The 27,267-nt window shown below is 43.8% G+C and overlaps 4 protein-coding genes across 4 annotated transcripts in view; 2 read left to right on the top strand and 2 right to left on the bottom strand.

Moving 5' to 3' along the window:
• The first annotated feature begins 1,565 nt into the window (after window positions 1–1,565).
• LOC119660407 (DNA replication complex GINS protein SLD5) lies at window positions 1,566–2,467 on the top strand. The gene is made up of 3 exons (XM_038068943.1): window positions 1,566–1,702; window positions 1,752–2,205; window positions 2,267–2,467. Exons 1-3 carry the CDS (start codon window positions 1,634–1,636, stop codon window positions 2,386–2,388), a joined length of 645 nt encoding a protein of 214 aa, XP_037924871.1. The 5' UTR covers window positions 1,566–1,633; the 3' UTR covers window positions 2,389–2,467.
• On the bottom strand, window positions 2,318–9,704 carry LOC119660406 (zinc finger protein DZIP1L). The gene is made up of 4 exons (XM_038068942.1): window positions 9,528–9,704; window positions 7,960–9,472; window positions 3,180–3,339; window positions 2,318–3,112 (listed from the first exon to the last, which is right to left on the bottom strand). The coding sequence occupies exons 1-4, from the start codon at window positions 9,625–9,627 to the stop codon at window positions 2,465–2,467; spliced, it is 2,421 nt and encodes an 806-aa protein (XP_037924870.1). The 5' UTR covers window positions 9,628–9,704; the 3' UTR covers window positions 2,318–2,464.
• Window positions 9,705–13,881: 4,177 nt separating this feature from the next.
• LOC119658698 (pre-rRNA-processing protein TSR2 homolog) lies at window positions 13,882–22,065 on the bottom strand. The gene is made up of 3 exons (XM_038066288.1): window positions 21,847–22,065; window positions 14,287–14,425; window positions 13,882–14,221 (listed from the first exon to the last, which is right to left on the bottom strand). Exons 1-3 carry the CDS (start codon window positions 21,946–21,948, stop codon window positions 13,923–13,925), a joined length of 540 nt encoding a protein of 179 aa, XP_037922216.1. The 5' UTR covers window positions 21,949–22,065; the 3' UTR covers window positions 13,882–13,922.
• A 230-nt stretch (window positions 22,066–22,295) lies between these two features.
• The window catches only part of LOC119658695, a 43,422-nt gene continuing 38,450 nt past the window's right edge, over window positions 22,296–27,267 (top strand). Inside the window, exons 1-2 of the mRNA XM_038066283.1 lie at window positions 22,296–22,751; window positions 22,814–25,191. Coding sequence (XP_037922211.1) covers window positions 22,455–22,751; window positions 22,814–25,191 — 2,675 coding nt within the window. The 5' untranslated portion in view covers window positions 22,296–22,454. The remainder of the gene's footprint in view (window positions 22,752–22,813; window positions 25,192–27,267) is intronic.

The raw sequence follows: 27,267 nt of genomic DNA, 5'->3' as shown, positions 1-27,267 counted from the left end.
TATGCGGAAAAGCTGTTTATAGCCAACCGATTTTATGCTCGGTTATTACCAATTTGATCATACGACTGGGGCTAGGGTCCCACCAAAAGATTTCGTCCAGGAGCCTTTCGACTTTTTAAGAAAGGATGGTCTCCTAACTTCCTTGGCCAGAATTTTACTGAGTCTCGCAGATACATTGGTGTTTTCAATGTTATGACGATAGTCCAAGGAGTACCGCTTCTGAATATTCTTGATGGCCAACTTGTAGCTATTCAGGCAGATCTTCTATGGTTGCTATTATTAGTGCCTGCAGCAGATGTTGAACACCTCTGGTTCTGGTCAACTTTCTGAGCCCGAACAGACCTTCATTCCATCAGGGTTACAATAACTTCTTGCTGTATTTAGCAGGATACGAAGGACTTTGAAAGCGGTTTCGAAAGTCTTTTCCAGAGCCCAAATTTGCGTACCGGAGAATTTGCTCTTGGTAAATTGACCAAACTTCCTCCTCCTTCCTCGATCCTCCCGGGGTTTCCGAAAGGGTTGGAGACCTCTACAGACTGAAAAGTATCCAACTGTGATTTAAGAAGGATTTCTGGTCACACACTGTTCAATAAATCACCATAAAAATCTCATTGTCGGTTATTAGAGTGACCTCTTCCCAACCGTCACAGTGCTCTAAGTTGGTGAAGTGGAAGGTTGGTGAACTGTCCCAGTTGTGTTAATAATAAAATCAGAGAGAAACTCATCATTTTTGTTAATTTCTGAGCTGCTCAAAGCGGCCTTGCATTGGCGTCGCAGTCTATTTATAGGTTGGCCTTCTTTGCTGCTATGGTGGACGTCAAACATTGAAGTTCTGGAGCTGATCAGTTGTAAGCGATGTAAGCCGAGGAGATTTACATGTTCTGGTTTCCGCCTGCTCCAGTTTGACCATGGTTAGCTCGCTGTAAGCCAGGTCCGGACACGGAAAAGTGTGCAAGTTCTCTTTACTGGGGATGCATGTTCCGATTTAATGATATATATAAGTATGTAATATTTGCTTTCGAGTCCTTGTTAGTTGTGCTTCCTTTGATCCAGGGGTCCTGTCTTAGTGCAAGGTCGATGTGTTCCTCCCGTTGGCGGCGTCCACTGGATTCAGCTCATCGGCCGGGGCCATTGGAATCCTGAGGTTTCGAAAGAGTAAGGATTGGACGAGCTTGACCATATTCAGGCATTACTTGATAAAATTGCCTTAGAACCACTAAAGGGGTGAATGTTTATGAGTTTCAAGGGGCGGGCGAAAGAAACCTTACTATTAATAGTTGTCGCAATTGATTATAGTATTATTTCCTGTTTATCATAAGTAAGATGCCTAAAAGACAAATATTTGGACTAAATCCCTGCAAATTTCGGAATTTTCGCTTTTCTCATCCAACATGAAAGCATGATAAACGAATGATTAATGGACGCAAGTTGATATTCTGAATAAACATGATAAATATATTTCAAATTTCCGGAATTTCGCTTCCCATATGAATGTCACGAATTTAACAGTGTAAGCTTCACATAACCACAATTGCGGAATCGAAGCAATTCTCCATACGATTCCATGGTATTGTCCCGACCGTGACCTGTCAAAATTCTCCCGCGTAAATAAACAAATTTCCATCAGTTGAACATGGAACAGAATGTGAGGGAAGAGGATCTCGAATTGAGTGATGACGAGGAACTAATTACCGCTCAGAAGGTGGGAATTTCCTTACCAAATCATAAAGGTATTAACAAACCTCTTCTAGGTACTTGAAAACCTCGAAAATGCCTGGCTCAATGAAAAATTCGCCCCCGAACTTCTCCCTCAGCAAACGGAAATGCTGGAATTGATGCTCGGTCAAGTGGCTCACATGGAAGAAAACATCAAAGAGTTGGATAAAAATGATTTCCGATCGATTGCGCATCGAATGGAGTTGGAACGGATACGATACATAATTGCTAGCTACCTGCGGTGCCGCCTGGAGAAAATTGAGACTTTCACGAAGCTCATTTTGCAAGAGGAAGAGTCCCGGGCGGACGAGGAGAAACGAATGTCCGTGGAGGAGACTAAATTCGCAACAGAATACCATGAGAATATGGAGAACTACTTTAAGACAGTTGCACTGCAGTACATGCCGACTTTGCAGCGGTCGGACGCGGACCAAAGGATAGTGAGGCCGAATATGATGAGCCACGTTTTTGTTAAAGCGAAGGAAACCGGTGAGCTGTCTTTGGGTCGATAACTTGACTCCCGATTCTAATAGTGAATTTCGCCTTACAGTTCCTGCTGTTGTTGTCGGCGTTGAGGACGAGGAAGTGGACCTGGTGGCCGGGTCGCAGCACATAATCCCGTACCAGTTGATTTCCGATCTGGTTCTGAAGGGAAGCGTTCAGCTCATTTAGTTAGAGAAAATCTGGAGAATTGGATGAAATTTAATGTAAATACCGAGAAGTTGCTTATAATATATATATTTTCTATCTATTTCAACAAACTACTAAGACTACTCGCTTCTGAGCTGTCTTTCCTTTTAAGCGCTATCGACATAAGCTCTGAGTCGCTTTGATCACTTTCACTCTCCTTTGCTTCCAGGACGGTTGCTGGAAGTTTTTCGGCTTTGTCATGGTTGCTCCCATTGTCGCTGCTGTTAATATCGAACATAACTTTCTTTCGTGGAGTGGGGATGGGCTTCTTGAGGCTGCTATTTGATTGGGCTTCAACTGGGGCCGGTGTGGTTAAAATTTGAGATGGTGTTGATGTCCGTACGTGCACTATAGGCTTTCTGATAGGTGATGCCAGGATTCTTTCCAATCGAGCTTTGAATTGGTCCATATCCTTCTTTTCTGATTTTGGAGTTGAAGGCTCCTGTCCGTCCTCCTTTCCTTTGATGCTGCCTTTCTCCGGTAAGTCGTCTCTTTCACTTCCAGACGATTGAATGGAATGAACGTTTGCCAGAACTGTCAGGTCCTTTCTATTATGAGGATGCGATTCGTCACGTTTTGAGATGGCTGACGTTCTCATGGTGAACTTCGGGCTCGGCACTTGTTGTGTACATTGTATGCGTTCCTTGGCAAGTTTGTTGACTGTTTCTTTCAGTTTATTTCGGGTTGCAAAGTAATTGGGGTGTTTCTGTGGAAATGGAAGGAATGGCTTGGATTAATATTTTCTGTTGTAAAAAGAAATTGAAGATCGTTACCTTTCTAAATGTGTTCCTCCTCTCGATGAGCATTTCTGTGACCTCGTCCTTCGAGTGCTTCGATATAGTTTTCGTGTTGGAACCAATACCGAATATCCTGAGGCGTTTACGGAATAGCTTTATTGCAGATTGACGTATTGTTTGTGGATCAGGTTTGTCTCTGGAAATGGGAAAAGAATTTAGTCATGTTAGGAAGGAATCGAAAGATATTGTTGAATATATGCGTTGCACTTCCTTTCCGGAAGAAAGGCAGACCTTCAGCGTGACCTTACTCAAGGGCCTTGAAGCGGTTCTAATTAAGACGTTCAAGTCGTCGAGATCCCTGATCAGGTCGGCCACATTTTTCGCAATGGATTCTTGAGCAGGCACAACAATCCGTTGGTATTGAGGCTCGACCTAATGTCGAGTACAGGGTCGCTGGGAAATCTCAGGTTCTTCCTATATGCCCGCCCATTTACAGCAAATCCTTCTCTTCCATTGGCTGCCTTGAGGCGTAGTCGGGTGAGTGGCAGAATGTAGCGCCCATTATAGCGGTCTTCAGCGTCCTCCGCCATCTTTCAAGGGTCCCAGGGGGTGCTACGTGGTTGTCCGGTACCGTTTGAAGTCAAGAAAATCAGAGACAAGGGAGGACTTGAACCTGGTCGGTAATTATAATTGTTGTCCCACTGAAGTGTAGAATCAATTTTCGACCGAGGGTCTAGGTTGTGTGGAAGTGTTTGGCGGACCGAGGGAACACGACTACCTCTTTCCTCACATGTTTTGTAGTTTTGCACTTCTGGCAAGCGAAACACCGTCTGACCGAAGAATCAATGCCATAGTCCATGGACGCGTTTGGTGAGAGCGTCGCACACACTGCGAGCTCGGGACGGTGTCCAATCTTCAGTGTGGAATTGGAAAGGGCTAGGATGCGAATGGCGTGATCCGCGTTTTACACCGGAGTGCAAACGCTCATCATTTGCTAGCACAGTTCGTTGCGGACGTAAATGCTGATCTAGTGCTAATTAGCGAGCAATACCGAAACAGGTACCCGGCCTGATGGAATCTCGATTTATCGGGCACCGCTGCCATCTGGGTTCAGAACGACGTTCGACTTTGTGTTCTTGCCGAAGGCCGAGGGAATGGGATTGTATGGATCCGATGTTTAGGAATAATGTTTTTTAGCGTTTACCTGACGCCAAACTAGACGATGCCGGACTTTCGGCGTCAGAGTGATGCTCTGGAGTACGCAGGGATGAATCCTGGTAGGCGGTGATTTTAATGCCAGGGCCCTTGAATGGGGCATGCCTCAGTCAGACTCCAGAGGGAAACGGATTCTGGAAATGACGGCGAGAACCGGGCTCGTAGTTTTAAACACCGGATCCACGCCAACGTTTCGGGGCCAGGCTGTGAAGGAAGCATTCCTGACATCACTTTTGGTTGTCAGAATCTGATGACGAGTCGAGATGTGGTCACCAGTACATTACGTTCGAATTGGTTGACGCTACTTGCCAGCGAGCCCCAACGCGACGCTCCCTCTGCCTGTGGAATGTTGCGAGGATGAACATCGGGAATTTCGTCGAAGTTCTTGGAGCAGGCAGAGCCGCGCTAGAGGGCGGTCCCGGGGGGTGGTAGGTTCGCAGCTGATACCGTCGTAAATTCAGTAATGAACCTGATAATGACGACATGTGAGACTTCCATGCCCTGGGCGACCAAAAATACTTTGCAGTGACTAACCGATTTTTTACGGAAAATGACTGGAATATATGGGGTTCGTTTGGTCCCTTGCCTGAGGTCTCGCAGTATATATTGAACGTTGAGACCATGACAGGAAATTCCCTAAATATGTATTTGGTTAGTCTTGAGACTCAGAGCAACTGTGTCATTCTTTTGCGCCTCGGTGATTGCCGGAAAATCGACAGTGGCAGGGTTCTGCAACACATTACAAAGTGTCCAAAACTACGTTATCCTCCCCAGACATGTATTGAATTTTGGAAATGTACTGGCTGATCCAGCTCAGGTACCGATGCTGGCGAAGGGACGCTTTGTCGGGTTTCCTTTTCAAAGCAAAGGTGAGTGGCTTATGTTCGGTCAATACTGTGAACGGGCTGCTTTCAAGTGAATACCGGAAGTTTTTTATTGCGAGTTACGTGGCTAATAACTCACGATCGTAGGTGCTTGATTGCGATTCATCTGCTTGGAAAGGAATCTCATTGTTCATCTTTTGGTGAAGAACAGCACATAAGGCGATGCCTGAAGCACCGACGAATGCAGAGGGAATGCCAAAAGTGCGGCTTTTCACCAACTGTTACTTGTGGTCTCAAATGCTTGGACAGCCCCTGGAGACCACGCAATCTGACGGAAGTATTTGTCTTCGATTTAAACAAGCCTTGGACAAGAAGCCCGAAAACCCCTCAGATCCTTAACTGTCTTCGGAAGCGTGAAGCTCGAAATCGCTTGCGTTTTGGTTTGGATGCCGTCAGAGGTTATCGCCGAGAAATTTCACCTGCTATTTTAAGAATTTGCATTCCTCAACGTTGGCTACTAGACGTGTATAGTGTTTCTCCTACGGCTAGTTACCAAGATTGCTTCCGTATTCTTACTAGCCACGGTCAGCCCGGTCTTCTCTATTCAGGACTGCTCTCACTGTTTTTGTCACATTCTCATATTCTCCCGGGGCTTTACTGCAGCAACTGCACCCGTATTATCCAAATCTCTCTTACTCTCTTACTCGTCAAGTATGCTGGAGGGCCTACTTGAGCCAATGCATTGTTCCATTTGGCGGAGTTGAATGCGTTTTTTTGACATTCAACGTTCAGGGTGCACTACCCGCGGGAATTCCACGCGTCTCTTACTGAATTCACCACAGTGCTGGAGCCCATAATGGTGCTCCGAATGGCCATGGTCGCTTTCGGTGATGAGTAACAGTTTCTTGTAGATGACTCTCTTCATCATCTCCCCCTTTATGATGCTAGGTTGCCCAAGTGACTTATGGAATTTGGAAAGCAGCTCCCACTTTTGTTTGTTTTTCCGGGCCGGTAGAGTTGTAGGGAGAGAATTCGGGCCCGGGGTTAAAATTAACCAAGCTTCCTCCGAAAATGCGCAATCAACCTAGTTAAAACTCTCTCTGGTGGATAGGATGGCTCCACTAACAACTTCAAAGGTTTGTTGGGAATGCTATTCATACTTGAGGGCGATCCTCCCATATATCTCTCACGGTTCCTCGGTAAATGGATATGTCACGTACTCGTTGAACTGGATTATTGTTCGCCTTCCACTGTTTTTGTAGTGAGGAAATGGAGTGGTAACAACTTCTTTGAGAAAGTGCGGGGAAATCAGCTGTGTTGTTCTCGCAGCCTTTTCATTACCATTCCGCAAGACTCATTCGAAATATTTATGTCGTTATCCTTGCAAGCAATTTTTTGCTTCAGGTGCCTTGATTGGTTGGTTGGTCTTACAGTGAAGGCGGACATGCCATACAATGTGAATGGCAGGACCAAGCAATGCAAAAAATGAGAAGCGGAGGGCAACATCAGCAAGGGTTGCGGCGCTGTCTCAAATGCTCTAAGGTGGCAAGGAGGCAGAAGGGGCAGCAATCCTGTCAACTGCGTTAGCACCAAAATAGACAAAGGGAAACGTCCCCGCTTTGGCACAGGGAAACGCTGTATTCATTATGGTTTGCTGGCCGTGATGCAGTAGGCAGATCCTGAAGTCTCGTACAATGGCTAACAGCAGCCCGGCACAAGGTTGTTGATAAAGTCGTCAAGTGCTAGATTAACGTACTATTACGCTTGACATATTGGGTTCATTTATTATAGTTCGGTGGCCACAAATCAAGTATTGATACGAACATGATGGACCAATAGTGCGATTTAACTGAGGGATATATGAGGGTTCGAGGTAGGCAGGTGGGTTTTGACAAGTGTTTGGTATCGCAATGTGTAACCACAATAACATGTGCGGTATCGAAGCATGCGAAAACGACCTCTAGTTATTGGAGAACATTTCACCGGTTTATCGGAGCCGGCATAAGCTGGTGGAGCTTGGAGTGCGCTTCGAATCCAACAGATCCTTAAAGGAATTGAACAGACGATTGCACCGGCTTATCTTTAGTGAATACCTGCCTCGGGATTGAATAATGGTCCAGGAATGCTGGATATGTGGCCAATGGTGGAGTTGGTCTCGAGGTAGTTCCGGCGTTAAATAAGTCAACCTGCTAGAGTTGCATCTCCGGTGAGGGTCTCGCAAGGGCGCACTCTTCGAGAAATCTTCCATTTGGCTTGCCAAAAAAATTGCCGTCTTTTCGGAGGGGAAGTTTGGTCGAAATGCTTAGGCATTTTCAAGGCAGGTGCAATAGACACAAGGATCCTGTTCCGAATTGCATGCTGTACAAACGGAAGGAGTGTGTTTTCCATTCACACATCGCAAGTAGCAGCAGGTGCTCCGAACACTGAGAAGCCCTCAACGCAAATCGCAAATGATTCTGGTTCAAGTCAACCTTAGCCATTGCTATTTGTCAACCTTATTGTGGTCATTGTGGTGGCATTTAAGATAGAGACTAATCAGTGGGTAACGGAAACATACGATGCCATTATGCCCCAGCAACAAAGATACCTCACTTTGGGTTTAGAGGAAACCCCGTAGCGACGATAACCAATATTATGATAAGTCGTATCGAAATTGTTAAAATCAAGGCCAAAACCTTCTGATCAAATACGATCGCTTGATAAATTTAAAATAAAAGCTCAATTAAGGTGCGGAGCATTCAAAAGCGAAACATAAAAGAATCAGCTAATGTACGTACCTTTTAACAACTTTTTCTTCACTTTCCTTTCGTTTACTGGGTTTTGCTGCAGTTTTTGATCTGGGGATACTTCGGCTCGCATCCTCATTTGAAACTCTCATACTTTGTTTTAAATCTTCACTACTTTTCGATTCACTTTCTTCTGAGTTCTCCTCTAAGCTAGAAAGTTGTAAACTTTCTTCCTGAAATACCGTCCTCGTGGATGGTACTTGGGGTGACATCTTTTCTGAAGGCTCCTCTTCACTGTCGGTTCCTTTATATGCTGTCACTTCTCTCACTTGGGTAACGCTCTGAATACTAACAGGTTTACTACTTCTTACATCCATAATACTAGCAGGCTTGCTACTTTCTATATTTCTATCGTATTTTTCAACTGGTATCACAATTTCATCTCTTTTCTTAACTTTTTCAGCCGCCATTTGGAGCGAGCCTTCATATCTCTCAATGAGACTTTCTAAACCTTCTAATTTACTTTTGTATCCAATTTCAAATGTTTTAATCGCGTTATTTAACTTGAGCTCACTTTCCTTGCAAATTTTTGTAAGATTTTCACTGAACATTCTTTGCATTTCCTTCAAATCAGCTTCCGTGATTCCAGTCTGTATATTTTCGTCAGATACTTTTCCACTCTCCTGAATTTCTTTGAGTTTCTGATCCACTGCGTTCAGCATATCATTTACTTTTGTTTTAATTAAATTAATCGATTGTTCACTATCTAATGCCTCCTTCTTTTTCCATTCCTCAAATCCTGCAAGTTTCTCGTGCAATTCCGAGATGATTTCTTGCCGGAAATGCTTATTGGAATCGTCGGATTCATCCAGTTCTTTCGGTTCCTCTAAATTACTCTGAATTCCGATATTACGAGTGCTAATGTCGGTCTGGGTTGCAACCGTACATGTTTGATGCTCGATGCTTGTTATTGTGCTGGAGTCAATTTTCATTTCTTTAGTTACAATTATGTCCTTTCGATTGGAGTTCTGTTTCTCACGAATTTCACGCTCAGCAATGTTCAACCTCTCTTTGAGGTGCTTGATTTCCAGTTCCAATTTAATAGTGTTTATTAAATTGGTATCATTTTCGACTGCTGTTTTCCCAGCACCCTTTGCATGCTTCCTTTTGATATGAGTATCCAACATTTCATTACTAATGAAGTTTTTCGGACACAGCGAGCACGGGTAGACAATTTGATTAATGTCCTCAATTTTCTGTAATTTCTTATGCAGTTTGAGCAATTCATCGTTAGTCTCCTTATTCAATTCTTTTAGTTCAATATTTTCCGTACGCAATGTACGTAGTGTGCTTCTCACCCCAGTTAAGGTTTCATCCAGAAACCCTTTGCAAAACAATAAATACTGAACACTTAGCTGTGCCAAGTGGAAATATTTCACGACTCCACTGTCCAATACGTTACTGTCTAGGATTTTCGCTAGTGGAGCGTTTGCAACATGGTGTATAAGTGTGTCCAGGCGTTCCAGGCGTTGATTGCGCACCAGATTATCTACATCAATAGTTCCTATAGCGAAAGATAAATTGTTGGTAAAAATGCGAAATCGATACTATCAACCTACCAAGAAGCCTCCAATCTAACTCGCCCTCTTTGATTTGCTTCAGTTTAAATCCTGCATCACGTGCAATTTGGGGATAGTCATGCTTCCAACTGTAGTCCATTATTAAATATTTAACTTATGGTCACGGGAAGCAAAGAGGCGCGAACGGAATGTCAGAGGACTTCAAGCTGGTGCTCAAAAGTTGTTTTGTGTTTGTATTTTTTGGTTGCTAAGTAACTGGGAAAAATATGTGTAGGCTATGGATGTGGGTCCTGAAATTGTTGCTTGTTATTCTCCTATATCCTAATTAGAGTGATTGGTGTATGAATTAGGTTACCATCGAATAATTTAGTTCAGTCTGAAACGTTTTATTTATACTCAAACAAGAAAATGCATATTAGAAAGTCATATTCAGGATTAAATGATAATAGTTGAATTTATATGTAGTATCGCCATCCATCCAATTTTTTTCCGTTTCATTATTTTTTTAATGACGAATATTCAAATTTATGGAATTTCTCAAGCAATGGTGTCTGACAATGCATGCCTAGTTAAATACTTTGATGTTGTGGCCCTGGACGTGGTATGCTTCATTGGCGAAGTGGATTGTATATAGGACAGCTAAAACACCCGCTGTTACCCCTACGATACTTACCCCTCAACCCAGGGCTATTCATACTGGAGCACAACCCTGTGGTGCATGGAGTCTCAGCTAACCTGGCGTCTCTCCTATCCATCTCTCACTTTTTCGCCTTCAAAAAGCATCAAATGCAACGTACCACTCTGTTTCGTTTGTCCTCCTTCTACAGCATGGCCTTGACTTGGCACTTGACAACCCTTTCGTCGATTGGCGATGGCGCTTCTACCTTCTGTAGAAAGAAGTTGCAGATATTATCCACTATATCCTTGCAGTAAATGTGGTCTGGCGATTGTATACAGGTAAAACTGAAAATATCAGTTTCCGCTGAGCAACTGGGTTAGTTAATATTCAACCTTGTGCTTTCGATTGAACTACGGCCGCACTAGTCCTCTATTCTCTTTCCCATGATTGTCATGTACTGAGAGTGGGGCTTCCGGCTTCCTTATTTTCCTCTTCTTCATTAAGGCATATAGATCTCTGTTCAGTAACATGAAGAGGGTTCAAAATGCTGGCTCCAAGACGGTACGATTGGCGGTTACAACTGATAAGCCCTTCGCGGTTGTACTTGCGCTAGGCTCTTGCGGTATATATTTGTATGTTCATATTTCGGAACTGTAAAGAGGGAAGGACTGAAGCGCACTCGTCAACAAACGACGCCTACTAGATAAGCGCTCTACGGCATTGGACTTCGCCTAGAAAAGTACAAAAAAGCTTTGTCCGTGATGTTGCGAACCTTCTCGTAAGAGCTCATCTTCGGGCATCCATGATGCCGAAATATTTCACCATTGGCTTCGACAAAGCCTTTGTTTCATCAGCCTGAATAGGCAGGACTGTGAGGACCCTCTTCTTGGTCAAGACGAAGCTAGGTCCATATTCAATCATCTATTTGCTGACTCGGCGCAGTTTGTTCAATTGTGCGTCTGGAAACCAGTGTCCAAACATCATCCGGGTATCCATCCAGATGCGATTCATCAGGCATTTCGAGTCGGAGCAGACTATTGCATGAGACGTTCTAAAGGTCTGAGGATGGATCCCTGAACTGCCATCGATGTGACCTTTATTCTGCGCTATCCTTTCCGGGTGTCGTAGTGAAGGGTGCAGTCTTTTGAATAGTTTCTCACTACCTGCAAAAGTAGTTTGGAATATATATGTGGCATCATTTCGCAGAATTGAAGGCGTTTTTTTTTTACATCTAGCGTCACAAGGAGCACCACTCATCAACAGTACTATGCTGACGGCGCCTCAGTATAGCCTGTGCCCTTTTTTATCAGCACGATAAAAAACACCCGCTATCAAACAGGCGTTGATTGCGTCGAGTAGCAAGTCCAGCTTATAATTGATTACAAGTTTCAGGGCTTTGCTGGGAATACCATCCGATCCTGGTGCTTTTTTGCCCCTTATGAACGAGACTGCCTCTTCTGATTCCTTTACAGTGTAGACTGGCCTTCCTCAGTTCTCCCCTTCTAATCGACAACATCAGCTCGCATAGGATGGACACGAAAAAATGCCTGCACGAGTTTTTCTATCTTCTCTGCTTCTATGGAACCAGGTGATCGATGGCCACCAATTTTTTTGGTAACCAACTTATACCCAAGGCCCCATAACGTCGTTGATTACCTTCTGTCTGCAGCGTGCTTTTTACCTGTTGATTGTGAAGATGGTGAAGTTCCTTTTTCGCTCTTTTGTATTCTGTGGATCTAATGGTTACCCCCAATCCGCCAAAATCTCACCCAGTTCCTTCGTAGACTTATAATTTCAGTTATTAGATGTTTTACATACATGCAACAAGAAGAGGGGCAATGGTCTGGTTGGTGGCCCATTTCGGGGTACGAGTTGTGTTAATGTGCTTCGCTTGCTGCGCACATAGGTGGGAGTAATCTATTTACCAGAAAATATGTCTTCAAAATTTCATTGAAGAAAACAGTACATTTTCAAAATGAGATGGTAAGTTAGCAACGAAAATGCTTCCTTCTCCATGAGGCCTTTATTAAATAGGAGCGATTACAACTAATGGACCCGGGTGACTACTTTGATAATTGGGTCGCTTCGGCTGAAAACCTGGCTCCATCAGTTAACAATGTCCTGGACACGATTATTTCGGAATTTTCGGAGGTCTATGGTATACCAGTTCAATCATTCTGAGTCTCTGTGCGAATTACAATACGAAATTCTACACCATTGACGGTGTTCCTCCGACCTTGCTGTTTAAGATTCCTTTCCTTTCCCTACGCTGGAAAGGGTGGCTCGTAGGAAAATGATTTATCTGAAACAAGCTCAATTCTTTCAAGTTTTCATCCTTTGCACGAAAAATTGTTCGTCAACCGTGCTAAAAAGTGTCCGGGAGAAATCCATGTGAATTTGCACCGCTTTTATCAGGCGTATAATTTTGTTTTATGCATGGAGCTGCGTTTTAAGCGCCTCGGATTTGTTATCTCCGTTAACAGTAAAGTGCGCTTTTAAATTGTTTCCCGCTTCAGTGCAACCTGGATGAAGTGAAACCGATCTAGACTAGAGAACCTAAAAAAATAAATCACCTAAAGTTGTTCATCAAAATGATAAAAATATCCAAAAACGCGTAAGGATGTGAAATCTAATTAAATGTTCTTTGAATCTAACAGAAGTTCACAATTCCAGTGGATTCAAATATTTGATTCAGGGATCATTATCTCAGTTGACTAAAATAGAGAACAACCTGGTTTTGACTACACCAGTAGTCTGACTACAGGTCCCAGTTTCTCCAGTGCTGAAAAGATGTATGGGTCTACCTAGATCTTTGCCAGCCTTAAATGAGAACACTAGCCCCTGGTATTTCTATGACGCTCTCTATGAAGCTTGTTTTGAACAATTCCACGAACATGTCCCGCTTAAATTCAATCGTAGCCATATTCACTACACTGTTCGCACGTGACTCTTTAATGAAGTTGGTCCTACTATAAATTTCCAGCAGTTTTTTCTCGTTACCGCGATTTTTGATGAATTGTCGTTCCATGGTCCGCTGGATCCCCCGATAAAATTCATCGAAATCTTTTAGGATTTCGGCATATCTGATCAGGTTTCCGAGATCCGTAGCAAACACTTGGCTTCGGAAATATGCCCGGAAGGCATGTTTCGAAGCCTCTGAACCTATGATGCTCTCAGATTGGATTCTAGCATTAAGTCAGTGGACTTGTGGCCGAAAAATAGGTGTATGGATTTCATCCCAGAACAAAAAGCATTTTACTAGCAAAAAAAATCCCTTGTCCAGTAAACTTCACATTCTAGTCCTGGACGATGCGTGCGGAATAGTCAGTGAAGCCTCTTTTATGTATGTTAGGTGTTCCAAGGTTTGTTATGACGAGCTATCGGCGCGTGCTTTAGTGCGAAAAAAATCATTCGTCACCTGTGCTTGTTGATCTCGTTGAAAAGCCTATGGTCCCATCTTTCATGGTACAAACCTTCCAATGTGGAGGAATATCAGAACGCACACAAGTCTCATCCATTGGTTGGTGTACGTCTTTTGGAAGGTACGTTCATTGGTAAAGTCATGGGGTGTGCCTTATTCAGGCTCATCTAGGCCACACTATTCGTGAGCGATGTTCCATAGTGCCTCAATCAAAAACCACTCAGTATCAGGAATGGTGCTAGCATAATAAATGTAAATAAAATGTCTGTGGAAAAAATATATGGCCATCGAAGTGGCGCATTTTCACGACTTCTCAACTTATTTATTTTATTCGCAATAAAAAATGCAAGACGTTAATATTACAACATTTATTTCTTATTATAAAAAACAATCTTCATTTTCTCTTCTTCGTTACAACCGTCCAACCGGGGTCAGCATCAACTTGTTCTTCTTTTGGCTTGCTTGCTCTAGATGTCGTCGCGGGGCTTTCATCTACCTCCATATCTTCGTCTTCATCATCATCATCGTCATCTTCTGAACTTGAACTATCGCCTTCCACTCGTTTATAAGTGATTTGAACACCAGGTCTTAGCCATGGTGTGACATTTGGTAGTTTATTGAGTTCAACTTCGATTTCATCTGATTTGTTCGCTTGACAAAGGGTAACGAATTTGAGCAGATGAAGACAGATCTCTGAAGAAAGAAACATTGAATGTTAAGATATTGAAAGGTATTATTTGCGATCATATTTGAATTACCGGAGATGGAATTGTCCTCACAGACTGTGTTGAATTCTTGGTCCATAAGGTCTTCTAGAACTTCCTGGAGTTCGGATTGTGTGGGGTTGGCATTACGAATGCAATATTCGTACATGTAGTCCATTATTTCAATGGCAGTCTGGAAAAGTAAGAAGAGCGGATATGTAAGTTTCAGGCTAGGATTGAATCAAGGAGGAGAAAGAGAGTCACTATATTCGAAGAGACATTATTTATGTTTTTGCAGGATTTTGGAAAGATACGCCTAATTTCACAGTTTAGCATCTGCGGATTGAATATCGGATGTTGACTTAACAAAATAGTAATAACTGGAGTTTTGACCAAAAATTGTTTTATTTTCAATTTAATTTTTTTAAACCAACTTTTCGTCTGATGTCTCCAGGATAACTAGCATGAATTACGTCCTTGCCGTCTAGGTAAACACTTCTAGCAGGCAAGTAATTTAGTCGGTTTCCGTCGCCCAATAAGGCAATTAGGCGGATGAATAACTGGTTATCTGCTCCCATACCTACTTGATACCACACTGTTCAGTATAACGTAGTAGATTTCACTGATACCTTTCATAGCTGCTTTTTGCTCTCCATGTTTTTGGTTTAGTATATGTTGAAGGCTTCCAGGACCATCCGTCACTTATACTGGTTTTCTCCGGCCAATATTTTGATCTCGACGAACCGCGGTGTGTGGTTAGTATGTACGCAGTGCTGTGCTAATCCAGTCTTGTTCTCATTTTTGAGATTAATATGTCCAGCAATTCGGTTTTTTAATAGTTGTTTCGTACTTTCCATGTAGGGTATACTGGCTCGGCCTATCGAGGATAGGCCTTGAATCGTTTAAAATCGAGAACAATCGTCTTACGTTGTGAAAAATAATATAAGAGTCAGGATTCGCCGCAATATTTCAAAGACTTCGAATACGTACAGAAAAGCCTGGGAGGCCTGGCAAACTAAAATATTGGAACACAGCACACAGCGAGAGAACTTTGAGAGGTTTACTAGCATTGTACAAAAGCTTCACCCGCAATCTATTATACCAACTTCAACAATTTCCGCACAAAAAGAATACTCACTCTTGGGAACCAACACTAGTTATTGTCAGAGCGGCAATGGAGGGAAGCTCTCCCGGAAATGTGTGCTTTGCTCAACGGGTGTGTCTGTTCTGTCTTCTTGATTTTAACTACTGTTTCCAAAAAGTCTTGATAGTTTTGATAGCCCATTGAATTCATAGGCCGACATTTTTCTCAGGAGCCCGCTTACTGACTTCCTAAAGTGATAGAGGAAGCTCTCTCTTCTATTCTCTCTTTCTCCACATTTGTCTTAAATTCTTGATATCCTTTCTACTCTGCTTGATACTGGTTCTAAACATTTACAATCAATGGGAGGGAACTTTCTGAAAGTTTGCTCCTAGAGAGATACGGCGGCGCAATAAATGTATCAAAGTTTTGAAAAAACTCCGGATTGTAAAAAGAGATTGAATATGATATAAGAGTTGCTGAAAGTGAAGAATATGGGGTAGTATAAAAGGCTTTATGGTACACCTTTCTAGGCCCTGGAAAAGTAAAAATGGCCCTCAATTGTATGAATAAGTGGAGCGCTTCGCCGATGCTACCAAAGATGAACTCCTACAATTTAAAAGGGAACCTGGGCCATACTTCAAACGCCAGTCTATTAGGCAACAAATCTGCAATCCCAGATTAGAATTACGTTAGCTTTCTTGATTTCGCCACGAATAACTTAGTAACATGGCATTCGCATGAATAAAAAAGTCCACAAAAAAAGACAAAAAGTTGACAGACGGTTTCGTCCAGGGCAGAGGCAACTCATCAGACGCTGCGGTACGGACCTAGGACTCCCAGCATCCTCAACAAAAAATATTATTAAAAAAGTCCATTTTAACACTAAGCATGCAAAACTTAGAATTCAATCTATACGCTATTGTTTAAGCCTGATATTTTTCAATTAAAAAATACTAGTCTGAGAGAATCATCAAACTGATGAACTATGTCCTTCACGCTTTGGATCTGGGCGATGGTTTGACTGACCGACACAATGGGAGTCTTCTTATTCGACAATTAAAAGGATAAATTTTGTTGGAGAGAATCCTTAAAATCAGTCCCTGATGCTCGCTTAATTTGAATACAATCAACATATAGGAATCGTTCATTTCTAAGCAAAAATCATTCTAGAATTTCAAGATAAACGCCACGCAGAATTTTCCATTCCCTCATGGAATGATGATCGTGCTGCTTGCGTTTTTAGTTCGTACGCGGGTTCAAATTTTGTCTAGATTAAGAAGCATTTTGTTTGTCATTAAGGCTTACAACGATTGTTATCTTGGCAGAAGTATAAAAAATTAGGCGCACTTTTGTTGAAAAGCTCTCCCGCATTATGATTGGATGATGCGGAACGGAGAAAACGTCTCTATTCTCTGCAATGAAAGGGGCTGCTCGTTTCATATACCACAACTCTATGTATCCTTACACTGCTTTATGATATGCCTTGTTTATTTCAGAGTCATTTTTCAAGTGTTTCTCCAATTGTTTTAAGTAGACAAATGCCCAGTGTCTGAAATCTCCCAATGGTACCATCGATGTTTAGCCTTTAAAAGGTATATTCACCGCGTATCTTCCGTCTACTACGCGGATTAACGAACTTACCTTGTCTGGCGCTGTTAGCTTTGTTTCCTGGGCTAAGAAAGGATTCTGTTTCGGCGCCCAGAATTAAATCAACCCTTGCTCCTAGGTTGAACGTAGGATCGACCAGTCTTAACTTTTGTCTGTTTAATCTTGCCGATTTTATATTCCGCATTGGGTAAAATTCTCGCTGGTGGATCCATAACGTAGGCCTCCACATTTAGATATTATGCCGATTGGCTTAGGAATAACCATTATGATGACTACATTACGAAGAGTAATTGCATGTAGACCGGAAATTCCCAATATAATCGCTGGTGTGTTGATTTAATCCAGCTCAATTTATTTTTTGCTTTTGAGGAAACTAACGACTCTTATTGTCTAAGGTGGATTAAAGCAAGAAATGCAATCGCTCTACGAATTCATCCGATATCTTGCTTCACTAATGCTGTTGTTAATAACACATCAGGTGCTTGCCGCATACTCGTGGTATTGGCATTTTTATCCTCTTTGTAGTGTAGGACAAGTGTGGTGAAACTTACCGCATTCTAAACAATGGACATTGGCCGTACTTTTCGCAGAGATGGTTTGCGGTAGATAATTCTAATAGATAGGTTTTGCAAGTGCTGAAAAGTATTTTCTCTCTGGGATCCAACTGGCAGGCAGTCCCCTGATGGTTTATGTAAAACAAAACCTTATTTAAATTGGCTCATTGTTTGTCTGTTTTCTGTATGTTCGTCTGACGGCCACCGCGGCAAGAGAACTCAAGAAAAGTTTCCATCAGGGCAGCCATTATCATCAAATCGTTGTTTCATTTGCTGAGAGCCATCACATTCCCATTTCAAAATCATCTTTCTTTCGTTGACATTGAGGGTTATCAGCCTTTCTGGCCTCGGTGATTCTATTGGAATCTCAAAGGTATCATGTAATCAAGACTCTTTCGAATTTCAACAAATTTTTCGTTTTTACGAGCTTTTTTTTCGTTTTATTTCAGAAGAGAAAAACTCGATTCCGTAGCATAGTAAATGATGATTTTCGTGAAAATCTTATTTTTCACTCAAAATAGCAAAATTTTGTCTTTGTATTTCTTCATTCAGTGTCCGGGTGGATTAAGTCTTTAGAGCGCTGAGCTGCCTCACCGGAAGGTCACGGTTCAAATTTCACTGAATGAAGTGCTCTAATACACTTTCAGGCTCAACGATTGTAATTAATAACGTCCTCCTTGAACATAAGAAATCCATCACCTTTGTGGGAAGAATTATAACGGCCTTTCTCTCATATTGACTTCATCGCTATCAAAGCCAAAAAAGCGGCCAGCGTCATTAATTTTGCTACAGAGGCCAGCTGAGGTTTTTATCCGAGAGAGTCCCCCAAATTATTTAGAGGGATTGTTAGACGGCTGCTGGGCTACGCCTCTTCTTTAATTTTCAAGCCCAAGAACTTCGACAAGATTTAATCGATGTCGTCTTTGCCCTAGCAAACGAGCCCCCGCCCTCTTTCAGAAAAAACGCTACTAACTGCTGAAGAAGGTCTGAACGCTAATGTTTTCAATCCGTCCCTCTAGGCACTCATTAGAGACAATAATGTCACTTCCAATACCTTATCTCCTGCTATCTTCAGCAAATATATGCAACAACTTGCCATTTCCGCTCCTATCGGGAGTCATCGTAAGCCGGACTGTTGTGACTTCGCTCTTTGCATTGTTAGCTTCCCAAGACCTCGTGGAAACAACAAAAACAAAACAGACAGTTTTCAGTTGGTTAATCTGTCCCCAAAATTCCAGTACTCTTTAAGACCGTACAGTCGTCTATGTTTTTCTCTCGCCTATTCCTCTTCATAATTCCCTTTGATTTAGGTAGAAAATAACTCCACCGTAGCTGGTCTCAAGCCCGGTTGTGAAAGGAAGAGTGATACCTTCAGTCTGAATGGCACCGCAGCGTCTCAGAGAGTAGATGAGGAAAGTGCAGGAACTTTATAGGCTTGCAGATGACTCACTGAGGAAGCTATCACCACACCTGGCAGTTAGTGATAAAATGTAAAGTCATCGAATGAGGAGAAAGAGAAATTTGAGGCCCGATATGGATAACCGGCGGGAGTCGACTGACTTGGTCACTGGGCCAGCATGGCGTCGAAACTGATAATCGTAGGGCGGTTCAACGTCTAGACGCGACGATGACCAGGAGCATGGTTCCGCTTGCTTCAGCTGTTTCCACACAATCTGCGCTGACTATTTCTGAAGGGGACTGAGGAAATGAACCTCTTTATCATCTGTTCCCAGTATGAAATAATGACGGGGCAGGTACATCTTACCGCCTCTTGTTGCACCAGAGATTCGTCGATCGCTTCACACAATATGCGCACGTGACTGTGCAGCTAGTCGCAGACCAGTACAGCTTTATTACTCGCAGCGATACAATCCCGGCTACGATCTGGGAGCGTGTTCGACTCGGTGTCGTCGCGGAAACTGATGACCAAGAGTTGATGGGGGTATAGGTGGCGGAATCAATAACGCCACGCCGCACTGCAGGCAACAATTTTTAATACTTGTCGAATCACTCTCCTTTATCGTCCAGCAGACTTGCTAAGGTTTGGAACGAATTCCAAAAAGCGTGTATAGTATTGTCGGAAATGGATCTTTTCCATAAACCAAGTGTTCCCAGGTTCTATGCATCTCCAATAACTCTGAGAATTCTATCTCAAATCAATGATGAGATTAAATCTCGACTGTGTGCTGATTATCGCTGCTGCAACTGCAATCATTTGTGTATTCTCGTGCAGTTGCGGTTGTCAGATGGCACGGTCAGAAGATTCGTTTTCGCGTTATTGGTTTGAGTGACCGAAGAGATAAAGTGCAAAGGGTTTAACGGAACTATGCCATCCCCAGTAAGACATCCATAGTTGAAATTGTGGACATGCCAAAGCAGAAACTTTCTGTCGTATGCAGTCGGTTGCGACGGTATGGCGAAAGTTACTCCAGACGTGTGCAGAACGCAGCGTACGCGAGGATCCCAACAGAGCGTTCAGACAGTACAGTTTTCGGTAACGGAAGCGAAAGAATATTGGGGTGGACTTTGGGGGTTACCCGCTCAGCATGCTGAGTGGATCTGCCATGCCATTTTGACGGGCATGAATTTTGTGGATGTTACCGAAGAGGAGATCCGACGAGCTGTAAACAGCTCGAAGAACTCGAGGGACCCAGGTCTGGATCGGGTGTAGAACTTCTGGTACAAAAATTTCACCAGTATACATGGTCGGTTGGCACATAACATAAATCAGGTCATGAGTCGGCCGGAGGAATTTCTACCGTTCCTCACTGCGGGGATTACCTAACTTGTTCCTAAGAAGGACATGGTACGGGACTTGGCAGACGCAAGACCGATTATTTGCTTACCAACCATCAACAAATTCATAACGTACGTTATTAGTAGAAGACCAATGCGCACCTCAGGATCCATAACATTCTGTTCGAGGAACAGAAGGGCTGCCGAGTCAAGGGGTTGCAAAGAGTAACTTATTATCGGCTCAGTAGTTGTAGGACGACCAATTAGAAGCTAAAGAATCCTCTTAGTTGCTATATCGATTATGCCAAGGCTTTTGACAGCATTCCCCACGTTCGTATCTCATTGATCCCAAACTAGTTTTTGGCGACAGTCATGGGAAAGTGGCACCCCACTTTATCAGTATATTCATCTGAGGGTACCAATACCTCAGAGTCTGTATACGTAGGGGCATCTTCCAGGGGGATTCGCTGAGTCCTCTTTGGTTTTGCGTGGCACTGAACCCGCTTTCATAGCTACTGAATGATGCTAGAGGACATGGTTCCGCAATAAAGTATGGCCTACGTGTGCGAGCTGATACACTTGATGTGCTTAGATGACATCAAGTTGCATGCTGGTACTGACGACCACCTTAAAAATCTGCTACGAATACCGACCGATCGAGAAGACTTCTACAATTACCTAGGAATTCAGCAAGGAACCCATGCTCGATTTGGTGATCTGAAGGATGCACTGCTGTCCGAATTCCTGCGATGTGTAAAGCTGATACTGAAATCGCATTCCTCTGGGAAGAATAAAATAAGCGCATTGAATGTATCCGCTACCCCTTCACTGGTTTATGCATTCGGAATATTGCCGTGAACGAAGACCGATCTGGAAAACGTCCAGCGGCGGATATGGACTACTACGTCCAAATTCTGAATGCATCATCCAAACTCTGCCGTGGAGCGGATGAACCTGCCTCGTGAAATCGGAGGCGGGTGCGTAGTTGAAGTGGCGACACAGAATTACGCTTATTTTTATAGCAAAGAGTAGGTCCATGGCATCTAGCTCGAGCTTTTAATCCTCTGAGTGGGGTGAAGTCGGACCAAGGGTTGATCAATGAATGGAAGTCGAAGGCAATGCACGGTAAGCCCGTGAATTGTCTTTGGCAGTCATTTATCGAACAGATGACTGTGTGCGGAGTTCTTTGCTGAGAGGGGGACTCATGTGTATCATTCAGGACTGTGTGGTCGCCACCCAACCTAGTAAAAAGCTTAGAATGAAGTGCAGCATATGTGGTTCGGCATTAAAGACGTTGGGCCATCTCATTTTTGCCTGCACTGTCATAACGCCGATTCATTACATGTACTGGCATAATACTGTATGTAAGGTGTTCCTGGCATACAATCGTTGGCTAATCAGAGGAATGTGTTCCGTTTATCGGTATAAACCGCAGGCAGAACTGGATAGTTCTGTTTACGGTATGTACTGGGACCGGCAATTTTTAACTGATCTCCACATACCAAACAACAATTGTGACTTGCTGTTAGTTGACAAGACAGGTAGCTCCGCGTATATTCCTCTATATTTCATACAATCAAATGCAATCTCAAAATAATCATTCCATTCCCATTTGTACTAATAATTAATCACCTTATGACTGTTCCGGCCTCCCATTCCATGTTCGACAGCCAACCGCAGACCGGTCCAATTATTGAAAATCCTCTCCACAATCGTCTTAAACTTTTCTTCCATAATTAAAACTATTATTTCAATCACTAACTTCTTGTAAACACTAAACCTTTTAGGAGAAGACTAAATTGTCAGAAGCAATTTGATGGTTTCTGAGTATAGCAGCACGTGCATAGGACAGAGTTGCCAGACCTTTCTTGGAATATATGTTTGGTGTAATATGAGATTCAGTTCTAGGAGACGCTTTGACTAAGTTGGGAATTATTAATTCATGTGCTATGAATATTGAGTCATGTAATGTGTTAATAACATAAAATCAAGTAAATGTGTTTTTTAAATCAAATAATTCCCGCCCAACCAGGTTTTTTTCGAAAACTGATAACACGAAGAAATATGGCAGCCATGATAGCTTTCGAAAATGAAAAGATTTGCAAATGTCAGTGAGTGAAGTGATCGATTGGAATTTCGCTAGTTGTTTAACTCCGTAAATTTTGCATTTGCAAGCCACAAACAGTTGTCGCTTTAGTGTAATCTGTTTTGTTTGTGCTCAGTTCGAAGGAATAAGTAAAATGTCTTGGCCAAGTTGGCCGCAAAATGCAGCGACGGCGGTTGCTCAACCAGTACCACCGCCGTCCGTGGGCCCGGCGCCCGTTCCGACTCCGGTCCCCGCGGTCGGTGCAGCCCCCGTGGCGGGTGCTACGACCCCAATGTCATATCCGCCGCCAACGGCGGCTCCGCAAACCTACACGGCCGCCCAATATGCCGCTTTGTCGCCCGAACAACAATACGCGATGCAGCAGAATTGGCAGCAATGGCAGACATATCACCAACAATACGCGCAATGGCATGCTCAATATGGCGAGCAGGTAATTGTTTTGTTTGGAAGTTTCTGACGCGGAATTTAAGTTTAAGTTTTCTATCATTTTAGTATCAACGTGAAATGCAGGCGAAACTGGGAGCGGCGGCACCGCCTTTGCCTTTCGTTCCCCCACCGGCGACTCAATATCCGACACCAGTTCCGCCTGCGCCGGTTGCTGCACCCACTCCGGTTCCGCCGGTACCTTCGTATAACGCTCCACCGCCGCCTCCACCAGCGGACAAACCCAACTCAAATGCCGTTAACACTACTCTAAGCAGTTTAGTTTCGCAACCCCCACCGCCGCCTCCTCCCCCAGAGAAGGAGGATGACAAGCCCCTGCCTCCGTTCTACTCCCAGCCGCCTCCAACTTCACATTTTGCTCAACAACCTCCAGGCAAAGTCCCGAGTCTGTTGGATATGCCACCGCCAAACATGCCGGGTTGGGGAGGAAACAATCAAGGACAGCAACAGCAGCGTAACCAGGGCAACCAGCAAGGCAACCAGAACAACCAATTTCAAGGGAATAATCGGGACTTCCGTGGCGGTCAAGGAAATCAAGGAGGAAACTATGGCCGAGGTGGTCGTGACCAAGACCAGGGACGTCGCGGAGGACAAGGCGATCGTGGACGCTATTCCGATAATTACAACGATCGCAGAAGCTTCGGAAACGATAAAGACCGGGATCGCGACTATGGCGGAGGTGGCGACAGAAACAGCTACAATGACCGCCGATTCAACGACAACCGAGGCAACAACAATCGCGGAAATGCGAATCCTTGGCAACAGAATCAAAATCAGATTGGCCCGCAACAAGGCAATCAGCAGCGTCCGATTGAAAGCTACATTGGCGATCCCGAGGATGGCAAGACCCCAGAAGAGCGCGCCTTTGATGAGCAGTTCCGGAAATGGGAAGAAGAGTTCGAACGATGGAAGAAGCAAAACGCTAACCACCCCGATCGCACGGCTTACCGCGAGTATGAGATGAAGTTTGAAGACTGCAGGCGGAAACTCCTTGAGAGAAGGGAGCAAATGCGCATAAGGAAACAAAAGCCAGGCGCCACGCAGCCATTGCAGCCTCCCCCAGGGCTGGACGTGCTAGTCGGCGTGGAAGACTCGCAAGCACCGAAAGAAGGCGCGAAAGAAGAAAAGTCTGAGCCTGGTGCAGCCTCAAGTAAAGAGTCCTCAAAGGACGAGACGAAGGATGAAAATCAGCCGGACATGGACTTGGACAATGACGATACTGTCGACGTCCCCACGTCTCAGGACGACTCGCAATCTCAGGACGGAGTGATTGAATTCCTGAAGACAAAGTCTGAGGGGGGAATTCCTGGATTAGATCTGGTCCCTTCACTCGATGAATCCAAGGCCGAGAAACCCGCTGTTGAGGAGGACGTCACTGAAGTTATAAATCTTGTCGACGACGAGAACAGAGGCGGACAGATTTTGCAGCCGCCATTACAATTCCAGCAGCTGGAAAAGCCACTAATCCCGTCCTTACTATCGCAGACATTCGAACCGCCATCCCACTCACCAAATGTCGGTGGAGCCTTGAATGCGACACAAAATTCGGATCAAGGCACGGACGACCAAGGTCCACCTGGTCTACCACAGAATCTTGCTTCAGTATTAGCGAATCAAAACATTCTTGCATTATTGTCGGCTGCACTCGGTAAAAATAACAATTCGGCTCCGAGTCAAGGGCAGGGCGAGCCTGGAGGATTTCAGGGTGGAAATGGTGGTTTTCAAGACAACCGGCAAGGAATGTCGCCGTGGACGCAGGGGTCGGATCAGTTCCAAAATCGCAACAAATTCGGAAACTTCAATAACAGTCCACAGAATAACATGGGCAACAATTTCCAAAACCAGAATCGCATGTCGCCTTGGGGGAATAACAACCAAATGGAGAATAGATTCAATCAGAACCAGCAGTGGGGCAACAACAACAATCGTATGAATCGCTGGGGCAATCAGTCGAACGACAATAACTGGAATCAAAACAACCGCAACAATCAAGCCCCATGGCAAAATCAACCGAATTTCGGCCCGGGCGGTGGTAATAACAATGATCATTTTGATGGCGGCAATCGCGGCAACCAAAGGTCACACAATCGCGCTAGCCGTTGGGGCGAACCGAAAACTGCGGGTGGCAACGATGAAGCGGGCGCAAATGAGTTCAATCAAGGCGGAAATTTGGGTGACAACCAAGCAAACGATCGTTCCAGCCGTTGGGGTCCAAAGGATGCCCCTAATCAGGATTTAGACGAGCGGCAAGGTGGCAACGTGTCAAACAATCCATTCAAGGATCCCGACAATCGAAGTGATGCCAATTTCAATGCAAATCGATTTGATGACGACAACAATCGCAACAGTCGCGGAATGAATCGTCGATCGGATCAGCCGAGACGCGGAGGACAAGATGATGTGGACATGCGACCGAATCCGTTCAGGTAAGGGAGTCATGCCTTTTTTTTTTAATTTGTTGGTGGAAGAAAATTTGGAGGTAAAAATTGTTTATTTGATGCAAAAAAGAGATTTCCTTTCCTTCCGTTGAGATTTGGAGAGTTTGATTTGTGTGGCGCGATTTGTTGTTGCGCTCAACAGAGAGACGCAATTGCGCTGTTTTGGTAATTGAATTGAAACATTTGAAATTGTGTTGCTGATTGTATGTGAGATCGGAAGGAAATATGCTGTTGGTTTGATAATGGTTGATGGTATCCTGAAAAGTCTGCAGGCAGCCAGTGCCGGCAGCCGTCGTATTGAGCTTGGCTGTGCTCTACGATGAGAAATGTTTGAGTAATTCCTCTAGTGATGTGGATGAAAGTTTGCAGAAGTAACTTTTTCTCGCTAGATCTCCACGGAAAGAGTTCGTGTGATGTTTTTGGCGTGATTTCTGCTCCCTTTTCGCAAAATTTGGGATGTTTTTGGAGAGTATTTAGGAATAGTCTTCTTAGGACTATTATGTTGAAAAAATCCTAAGTAAAACGCATTCAAGGACATAAGAGCAATCAAATCATATAAAAAAGCAAGTTTTGCTCGTCAAAGCCATTTTTTGCGCGGTGTCAGGTGGCAGAATTCAAATCTTTATGACTACATGTGCCGACCTAACAAAGTAAAGAGAATTAATCTGAATTTTTTCGACCCATCGACATTTAGGTCACGGCACAGCTTTTACAATATCATTTGAACTTAGCGCACAATCTTTAATTTCGCCAATTGTGCTGCAACGCTGAAGCCTTAGTCAATCTTGCAATTAAATCTGCAAAATATTTTGAATAGAAAATTTTCAATTAACTTTGATCCACATGGGTTGTTGGTGGGTCTAGCCTATGATGGATGGTTGGACGATTGAAATCCTTAAATGTAACTGTAAACATCGCTTGCGTCGCTAGAAAAATATTTTTTATTTTGCAAATACCAGGAACAACCTGTTCCCATCTTCAGTGCAAGGTGTCCCTTGAATAATTTGCGGTGAACAATCTTAGGACATGTTTGGAAATTACTCAGCGAAATACTAAAAAAAATATTCACTCGCCCACGACTTTCGTTCGAGATAGTGTCGGGTGAGAGTATCCCGATCATATAGCGGAGACAGATATTAACGAAAGCTTGGAGCTTTCAAGTAATATAAGTCACTTTTCGTGTGTTGCTTTCAGATGGCAGCGCAGAGAAAGTTAGCGCGGAACAACCTCATCTTGATGTTGCTGTTGAGGTGTCTGTTTTTTCCGATTTTCATTTTTTCCTCCAAACTAAAAGTCATTTGGCAAAGGTCTGTGTCTCGGTGTCTCTCACACCAATCTCACAAGGGGATGTCATCACTGTAGTTGTGGTGCTTTGGAAAAGATGTCATGGTGAAATGTAAGGTCTACCGGCATTATCAGCACTAAACGGCAACGACATATCAAACCAGTTGGTGTGGAGTTGTCATCAGGTGCTGCTGAAACTTGGCCGGCTGATCTAAACATTCCTGATATGGATGCCGGCTGACAGACTGGCTCGCCGAGGGTCTGGATCCACAATGGTGGGGCCAGAACCAGCTTTTGGAATCCGGCCATCCACTGTCAGGTCTACTCTGAAGGGTGAAATTTCAAGGATTCACGCAGCCGAGTGGAGGAAGGCGAAAATCCTTGTGGAAGAGCCTGGGGTGATTAGAGTGGCATTTATGTTGTCCCTTAAGATGTGGGGCATGAAAATCCTAGTAGGGCTCTTAACGGGACACTGCTGCTTAAATTACCATATAGAAAAGATTGGGCGGTGCGTTCGGCAGTCAATGTGAGGAGGAGGAGATGGCCGTGCACTTTTTATGCTGCTGCCCGGTCTCCTCAGATCTCAGACGAAGACACTTTGGCAAGGTTTTCTTCAATGAAGAATCTGCACAAGCTTGCGAACGCCTTAGGCGGGAAGCCTGATTGTGATCTACGGGGATAGTACAATGTGCCTAACAATGGCCTGAGTGCTCGGAGCTGCGGCTCCCCCTGTAAATAAACTAACCAATTTCTTTCTATCGTTACTTATGGATGCCCCAC

Source organism: Hermetia illucens, chromosome 6 (genome assembly GCF_905115235.1).
Source record: "Hermetia illucens chromosome 6, iHerIll2.2.curated.20191125, whole genome shotgun sequence".
NCBI lineage: Eukaryota > Metazoa > Arthropoda > Insecta > Diptera > Stratiomyidae > Hermetia > Hermetia illucens.
Note: the sequence above shows the minus strand (reverse complement) of the source record. Positions and strands in the feature narration are given on the sequence as shown.